Genomic DNA, 9,644 nt, shown 5'->3' on the forward strand with positions numbered 1-9,644 from the left:
AAATACTTTTTACAGAAATTATTTATGAGTCTTAGTTTTAAAGTTATATGGACTGTAAAAGTAATTAAAAACTGATTTTTTCGAAAAATCGTTAAAATTTCAAACAGCCATAACTTCTAAACTAACCGACCGATTCAGCCCATCTTCGAACTCAACCGTGGTAATTACACATAGAATAAGTGTAGAAAATTTAATTAGAATCTGATAAGAATTGTAGGCATAATCTTGATGACAAACTTGGCTGTATTACATTTATATATATATATATATATATATATATATATATATATATATATATATATATATATATATATATATATATATATATATATATATATACATTGACGCAAAAAATTAAAGGGACAGAAAACTTTTATAAATTTTTGAGTAATTTTTGGAAGGCTGTAACTTTGTGAAAAATAATCGTATCGAGATTTTAAAAAAAGCATTTCATAGCTTGGAATATCTAGTTTCGGTGCATTTTCATCAAAATTTTTTAAAAGGTCTGGTCATTACGCTGACATGAGAAACACCGCGAGACAAAAAGTTTCTAAATTTTTTTTTTTTTCCAAAGAGCCCACGGAAAGTTTTGCTAAACAATTAAAGGAACAAGTTTTGTTCCTTTAATTGTGTAATCATAATCAAAATGAAAAAAAAAATTTTTTTTTACTTTTCTTTCATTTTTGCATTGGTAACTAAGTAAATGTGAGGGAAAGAGATAAAAAACGAAAAATTTCCAAAAAATCTCAAGAAAAAACAAAGAAATCAAAAAATCGAAACTTATTTTTTGGCGTCGAAAAATTTTTTTTGGACATTTTTTGGAAATTTTTCGCTTTTAATCTCTTTCCCTCACATTTACTGAGTTAACAATGCGAAAATGAAAGAAAAGTAAAAAAAAATTTTTTTTTCAATGCACCGAAACTAGAGATTTCAAGCTATAGAATGCTTTTTTTGAAATCTCGATACGATTATTTTTCACAAAGTTACAGCCTCCCGAATATTACTAAAAAATTTATAAAATTTTTCTGTTCCTTTAATTTTTTGCATTATGTATTTATTTATTTACGTATTTATTCATATATATGTATATTAGGGTGGCGCAAAAAACAGAAGATTTTTTTTTTTCGAGTCTCTTATGAAAATTTGTTGGTTTACGATGTTTCAAAAAGCCTCTCCAAAAATCACCTCGATAAAAAATTTTCAAGAGGTCGCTCACGAATTTTGAAAATATGAAAAATGATCGAAATTCGAATTTTTTATTTCCAAATTTTTTCTTTGTCATGGCAGTAATAGTTTATATTTGTAAAATCATGTCTACGCTGGAAATTTAAGCCCAAAATTTAAATATTTAAACCTCGCTCAAGAATTTTGAATGTTTCTGAGTGCTGTCTTTTGGACGTTTTCAAGCGACCTTTAAATATTAAAAATAAAGCTTCTCGATTTTTTCAACATCATTTAGCAGGACAATGAATGAAAATATAGCCCAAGAAATAGAAATAATAAGTGATTTACATACTTTTTTATTTTTTAATTCAATTTGTAGGTTTTTTTGCTTATACAAAACTTGCCAAATTTTAGTGTTTAAGACTGTCCGGTATATTTTTGGTTATGCAAAAGTTATATTTTAGTGAAATGACAATAATTAAGTTATAAAAAAATAAAACAACTAATTTGAACTATTAGTTACATATTATCAGTTAATATTCAACATTCTTGAACGCCGTTTAAATATTTGAATTTCGAGCTCAAATTTTCAGCATAGTCATGATTCTACAAATATAAACTATTGCTGCCACGGGAAAGAAAAAATTTTGAAATACAAAAATTCCTACTGCGATCATTTTTGATATTTTGAAAATTCGTGAGCGACCTCTTGAAAATTTTTTATAGAGCTGATTTTTGGAAAGGCTTCTTAAAACATCGTATACCAACAAATTTTCATGCAAGACCGAAAAAAAATATAGTCGGTTTTTTTGCGCCGCCCTAATGTATATATGTTTATATGTACATATATTTGGGTGCTTCGTTTCGGAGCAACATTTTTTTTTTTAAGTACATGTGGAAAAAATCATAGTTCAACACGAAAAAAAAAATTCTCGCGCAAGAAAATAATTCTACGTCGATTACAGACATATCTCATTGAGAAATTTGATTTTTCCATTTCAATTACACGAGAAAAAATTTTTTTTTAGCTTTAAGTACTTTTAATCCTCAACAAATGAATGGATCGAACAGACTAATACATATTTTTGTAGGAAACTGAACGCTCTACAAAAAGTCTCCTATCACTTTGTGATGAATCCATCTGTTCAAAAATTATTGAAGTCCGAAGTAAAGTTGGAGATCTTTTTACTTTTCCGGTGACACTATCAGACTTATCACAAAATGTTTTAAGGTCTTTTTTGTTGACAACTTTATTTTCTACAAATAGTTATGAGTCGTTTTTTTTTTTTCAAATTCTGCAGTGTTTTCTAGTTATTCCCATTTAGTCACTCTTGAAACCGATCAGAACCACTTTTTTAAGAGCTTGAAATTAAAGTGAAAATAACTAGAAATCACTGCGGATTTTGAAAAAACTTAAATGATAATAATTTGTAAAGAATAAAATTGTCAACAAATAAGACTTAAAAACATTTTGTGATAAATCTGATAGTTACATCGGAAAAGTAAAAAGATCTCCAACTTTACTTCGCGCTTCATTAACTTTTGAACAGATGGATTTATCAAAAAAATGATAAGAGACCTTTTTTGTAGAACGTTCAAATTCCTACAAAATTATGTATTAGTCTATTTGATCCATCGATTTGTTAAGGGTTTAAAACTACTTAAAGCTAAAAAAAAACTTGCACATTTTTCTGATTAATTCCTTTACTCTATATCTCACTATTCATCTTATTTATATCCTAATATACTGGTGAGATTATTAAATAAATTAGAACAAATATTAAATCAGTTACAAATAATAATTCGAAATGTATAATTTTCTAAGCCGTGAGTTAAGTTAATAAGTTTTAACATACGTTGCCGAGTTTGAATAAGTGCAGGTCTTTGCTTTGCAATAACCCCAGCCTACTGCTCTCTCCAAGTACAATAAAATTTGTTAGAGGCCAGCCTAAGCCAGGATTCAACCCGCGAATTCTGGTGGCTGCTGGTAAATATTGCGAAGACAAAAAGCGATTTGTCTCCATATCAAATAAATAAGAATATAACTGTCACTAATGATCTTTTTTCACATTATTATATGAAATATAATAATTATATTTGATGGATACCACATAAATTAGAGTATAACGGTTAGTAATGGTCTTTGTTCACATTATTATATCAATAAGCGTGATTTTTACTGTTCAAATTCAACAAATTGATTGATTTCTTTAGTTGACTCAACTAAAAATAAAAAAATCGGTCTATCCTGCGGGCCAGCCCCAAAACTTCCCGCTTATTTCGAGCTCCTTGAGCAAAAAAATATTGTCAGGAAAACAGTTTCGAGCTCTTCGAGCTCGAAAATACTTTTGTATGCCGTTGTTTTCGAAAATAACATTTTTTACCATTTCTTTATCCCACGATATTTCCATGACAAATGATTTGATTTTCATGTTTGAAGTATCAATCGTCCCGTTTTGATAAAGTTGAAACCTGATCAGATTTTGAAATCGTTTGGTTTAGTTATTTCAACCGGTTCAGATGGTTCCGGGTCTTGTATGATCGTCTGTGTTGCAAATGAGTGTACATGGTCTTGTCCACACCCATGGTACTTCGTCTGCGGCGAAAACACCGCCGACCGTGACATTCGTATTCGGTAAGACTTCGAGTAACTCTGACGTGTTCATTAAACGTTGCTGCTTCTACAGCACACGTCTTCCCCCTTCTGATAAGATGGCGGCGGTGATGTCGCTACTAGCGACCCAACGTTTTTACGAGTTACAGTGCTGCCCCTAACACACACGTCACTGTTTCTACCACGCATGTCCTCCCCTTCTTGGTAAGAAGGTGGTGGCGACGAATACGTTGGTGGTGCGCTACTAGCACAATTATTAGATGGTTGTACTGTATTACCTGACATCGGTATTACGATTGATTTGGGCCTAGAATTTTTTGATGTTGTCCTCGGTGGGGGTGCTGGTTTATTTTCTTGAATATTTTCTTTTTATTCTCACCTGCAGTAAAATAATTTATCCAGTGTTCCTCTTCGTCATTTGTTATATCATCAAATTCGTCTGTTAATGTTAACTCTTCAATTAAAATATTATTTTCAATCCATGCTTTTAATTTAAAGGCATTATGAAGTGCACATGAATACTCATGCTTTGTATTCTTTTTTATTTCACCGTGATAAAACCACAAATAATTGTTTAAAGGTAGCGTGTAAAATTGCGGGCAATATTTTTCCAAGTCAATAACAGGTCTTGAAATAATTGTTTGTAAGAAATTTTTTTTTTCTTCACCACGGACGTATGTCAATACCGTATTCGTTGTAGCTTCAAATAACAAAGACTTGAGAGATTCAAAGGGCGTTGCCCCTTGGCACCAGTCTAAGCGATGATAAAATGTCGTTAGCCAGAAATTACGCCTACAAACTTTTGTACTTAAAGCACTTTTTGGTAACGGTGGTCCTATTATCCAATGTCCTATATGTCTGCCTATAACAGGTAGTATAGCTATTTCTTTTGGTATAAATAAACCATCGTGACCGGTCAAACCTTGTATGTCTATAATCAGCTCGTTTAAATGATGAGTCATTTTTATAATATTTTCATTCACTCACGCACAAACTAAAAAAGGACAGATAGATAATACACTCACGAAATTTTCAAGCTAACTGACTGCTCTGCATTTAACCATATTCTTTTTATTCATTGTAGTCGACTATCACTTGGCGGGAAGAATCAATTTCTAGTATATTATCGTACTCAGCATAGAGTATACAGTTTAAACTCGTAGTAGTTGCTCTATCAAAATGTACTTCAATTCTTAGGCTACCATTTCTAACAAGATTCCAGTGGGTAGCAAAATGAGCAGATAAATCAGGCGTCAAGTCGAATGCGAACAAGCAATATCCTTTGGAGTAATTTTTTCGTGTAATGTTGTTACCATTGTCAGAAAAATGTATACCCGTACCGGTAAAAAGGGTACCTGGTACTTGCTTACCGTCAACATAAAGACAAAAAAAGTTGATACCATGATTATGAAAATTAAAAGGGTTTAATGTTCTGTCACCGTTGTATGCACGATTATCAACAAAACCAATAATCACTCGTTTAGGTAGCCGTCCTAATATAGCATTATCTATTGTTTGACTTAAAATACCTGCGGGTAACACAAATGATTTTATTTCAACACGCGTCAGGGGGTACTTTGCCGTTGTTTGTGACAAAGCCTTGGCGTGACCCAAAAGTATACCTGGCGCTAGTTTAGCTTTTCTTACAATAAGTGATGCCTGAATTAAATGTATTTTGTAATTTTTATTTGTACTGTCCATAAGACGTAATGAATCTTTTGTATGTACTAAACGTAAGCGCATTTCTACACCGTTTATTAAAAATTTATCTTGATTAAAAATATCACAATGTAGATGTCCAAGTAAATCAAATTTCGCACCGTTTCTAGTAATCCCCGCACGTTCTTCTAGCCCTTTGTTACTAACAGTGTTGTCATTTTCACCAATACCTCCTACAGGATGATCAAACGCCCCGCTGGTATCATTAGACCACAAAGTTAAACCTAAATGTGAATTCTTCGCATCACTACTGTAATTTAATAATGTTTCAATGTATGCTTGGTAAGCATAAGCATTATTAGGCGGTGAAATTAATTTTTGATTGAAAAACACATCAATTTGATTGACCATTGAGTGTAATGAATCATTTACAGGACCGACTTTATCGGCCGCAGCGTGAGTTCCGTCAGCAGCAATTATTTGTGCCCGTATTTTTAACATTGTATGAGGTAAATCGATGTATTCATCACCATGCCCAGGTATAACAAATTCAATGGGTGAGTCATCTGTTATTGAAGAAACTGGATTGTAGTGCGTCCATTGTGAATATTCGATGCTCGTTTGTGTTGGTGGTATAGTAAATAAGTCCAATTCTGACTTGGCACACTCGGTTGAACGAGAATGTAAAAAAGCCATTATTATATATTACTGTCAAAAATATCTTGCACTGAACGTTTTTTCTTTTTTCTGAAACTACTTTTTTGTCTCAATTTTTTAATTTTATTTCTAATTTTTTTCCTTGTTTTACTGATTGCCTTTTTACGATATTTTTTAGCACGTTTTTTCGTCTTTTTCTTACAGGTAGCACGCTTGCGTACGCGTCGGCGCTTCAACTGAGACTGAATAACTTCCCTGCTGTCATTATAATTATAACCGGACCCTGTCATTATTTTATCGATTTTTTCTTAGGCTTTACGTTTTAAATTTCAACCAGCATCCGTCAAACGATGTTCTAGAGCGTCCCTCAGTGGTATACGGCGTGTTGAAACATCACTAACAACATTTAACCCCGCATTGAGTGCTTCTTTACCGACAGCACAAGCAGCTTTACCCAAAAATGGTAATACACGCTGAAATAAACCGCCCAAAAAAGCACCAATACCGTGACCACGCTGGTAAGGTGCACCTACGTATACACGACCGAACCGATTATATTTTTCAGTGTAACCCCCACCAGCCTGTACTCGATAATATTCAACGTAATGATTCATTTTTTCAATCACTAATCAACGCGTTTAAAATGAAGTGTTACGTTTAATGGTCCGTATTCAAATGGTATAGGATTACCTTTACCGTCTCTTATATCTATTTCAATTGTTCTAAATGATGATTGTAATAGTGGTATATAATTTGCAGGTGTAAAATTAGTTGAGCGTATACTACCATATACATATTTAGTTGCTGTATTAAATGGGACTATACGTAATAATGACGATTGTATATCACCTGTGACATAGGGTGCACAAACATCACAATAGATGAAAAAATTTTCAGGTAGCGCACGAGCTAAGCTCATAGGCCGTTCACCTATTATTTCGTAGTTCGCTGGTTGTAAGTTTGGAAAAGGAACGCCTTCAATGCCAATGGCCGCTCCATTGTAACCCAACACTGTCCATATTTTCGGTGACAAATTTAATAAATGAATTTTATCTTTACACTCGTCCTTTCTACAGTATCTACGTATAGTAACGTATCCGTTTCTTGCATTATAATGGAATTCAAAATGAAATTTTATAGTCGGTATACGATTGAGTGCCCACATAAAATCATCAGGATTCTGATAAATACCACGTTTTACGTTATGCTGTCCTGTTTTTCGTAATTGTTCTTCTGTTTCATACCCGCCAATAAAAGCAGTATATGAATCATTATGATCACGTATGTGTAAAAAATTACATGGACATTGTATTTCAGTTAATGCCATAACCCATTTACCAGTTAATTCAATTTGATGTGGTAAATAAATTGTAAATCTAGATGCTGTATTAGATGGAAAATATTCCATACTACTGTCGCTAGGTAAAATAATTGTAAATTCGTCCGCAAGATTTGTCATTTTACATTTATAGCAGGAATCCAAGAATTAAACTTATCGAGGTAAGCTAACCACTTGACAAATACTTGTTTATTACGTCCTTTACCTTTACTTTTGATAATTCGTTCAATTTCAAATTCTTCTTCGTTAATATTTTTCTTCACTAAAGTTAATTCTTGTTCATAAAAAAAACCCATCAATGTCTTCACCTTCTAAATCACATAACTCGTAAATAGGTAATAATTAACGTCGTTTAATTTTTTTAATTTTAAATATTTCTTTAGTCCAATTTGCTTCATAACCTTTCTCAAACAAAGTTTTTGTTTTACTGATTCGTACTAAATCATTTACATGATATTTAAAGGGATGATTTTTTTTACGTTTATTGTTGGTATTTTTTCGTTTAAAAGTTGATATTATATTATTACGCGCTTCACTTACATTTTCCAGCGTTACCGACGCAGGTGTCATTTTTGTCGATGAGTGGCGTGTATTATTGTAAGCTTTTATAAGGAATGGTAGTATGTCTATGTAACGCTTAGTTTTTTTATGAGTAAAATATCGCCACATACGTTCTTTTATTGTACAATTTACACGTGCAACAACAGCGGCTTTAACATCAGGATTACGAGCGATTCGAAACTTGATATTACGTTGCGCCAAAAAATCTTGTACATTTTTAACTACAAATTCTTTTCCACGATCAGTTTGTAAAACTACAGGTTGATGGTTACTTTCAAAAAAAATTTTTTTAAATGCATTTTCTACGTATAATGAAGTTTTATCTTTTAAAGGATCAGCCCATACATATTTACTTAATACGTCGATTACTACAAGTATATAAGAATAATTATCATTATAAGTTTTTAATGAACGTAAATCAACGAGATGGGCTTCCCAAACATCATCAATATTTGACACATCATAATGTAACCGTGGAAATTTATAACGAATTGGTTTATGAAGTGTATAAGTATCTTGAGCCTGTAACCAATTTTTGATATCTTCTTGTCGTACTTTATTTTTAAATTTTTTCAAAAGATTCGTCCCACCTGTATAACCTGTAGGTTGCTCTACATCATAATACGATTGTTCAAAATTTAACGTAGACTCAGCTATCCTGTTTTTTTTGTTTGACTTCTTGTTGAATAACGCGATGGTTGCTGTGGTGTTTCATTTTGTGGTATTGTCACTGCAGTATTGGATGGTGTATCCTCATCCTCATCTTCGGTTATAAGATCGCTATTATTCAATAATGTATGCGGTGTTCTTGGAACACCCGGTGTTATTGTAGGCGTCGCTGTAGGTGTTCTATTTAAAAAAATTTTGTTACCAACCAATGTTTGTGGCGTATTTATATCTTGAAGTAGTTGACTAAACTCGTGTCTTCCTACTGCTTTGAAAGTTTTTCTGAACCTGAGGACATCATTGACTAAATCCACAATGTTTGCACCTTGTACTTCTTTACCATCGATAGTAACAGCACCACGGTTGTCCCATTTAATACGTTTACTACCGCTTATATTTAGGTAGTCTATCATCGCATTAGCATTTTGTCGATGTTTTTTAGGTACTTTATCTAAAATAGCTTGCTTTGAATATACTGTATTTGGTTCAAAAGCATTAGGAGAATCATCTGAAGTTGTATAGTCAGTATTCGTAGAATATTTGTCTTTTTTTTTTCTCCAACAACGTTTCTGAAGCATTTGGATTTACAATAAAAAATAAAAATCTTCTTAATGCTTCATTGTAGGCTTTCCATTTTTTATCAGAGTCATTATTGTAAGGTGAATTTAAAATATTTGTCAATTCAGCGTCTAAACGTGTTATAGGCGTACCCGGCGTCTGAGAAGACGGTAATATTTGACGAGCCAATTGAGAAAGAATTTGACTAGCAGCTTCAGTATTGTTGGCTTCAGTAGAATCATTTTTCGGTTTTTGTACCTTTTCCAAGTTTTCTTGGGGTACAAGTACCATTTTCCGCGCATGTTCCATTAAATTATTTTTGAAATAAGCGCACTAATAACTGGTGCTAACAATAAAGGCAAAAATGTTCCACCCTTTTGGTTGATAATTTTTCGTTTTCGTGATACAGGATTTAAATTTTGACTT

At 32.4% G+C, this 9,644-nt stretch overlaps 1 protein-coding gene across 1 annotated transcript; it reads right to left on the minus strand.

Moving 5' to 3' along the window:
• Nucleotides 1–4,849: 4,849 nt before the first annotated feature.
• LOC128667339 (uncharacterized protein F54H12.2-like) lies at nucleotides 4,850–6,133 on the minus strand. Its single transcript, XM_053736999.1, has one exon. The coding sequence runs from the start codon at nucleotides 6,131–6,133 to the stop codon at nucleotides 4,850–4,852; it is 1,284 nt and encodes a 427-aa protein (XP_053592974.1).
• Nucleotides 6,134–9,644: the final 3,511 nt, after the last annotated feature.

The sequence above is a fragment of the Microplitis demolitor genome, chromosome 2 (assembly GCF_026212275.2).
Source record: "Microplitis demolitor isolate Queensland-Clemson2020A chromosome 2, iyMicDemo2.1a, whole genome shotgun sequence".
Classification (NCBI taxonomy): Eukaryota; Metazoa; Arthropoda; class Insecta; order Hymenoptera; family Braconidae; genus Microplitis; species Microplitis demolitor.

Coding starts and splice junctions, on each gene's coding strand:
- LOC128667339 (XM_053736999.1), bottom strand. CDS start 6,133: ATGGCTTTTTTACATTCTCGTTCAACCGAGTGTGCCAAGTCAGAATTG.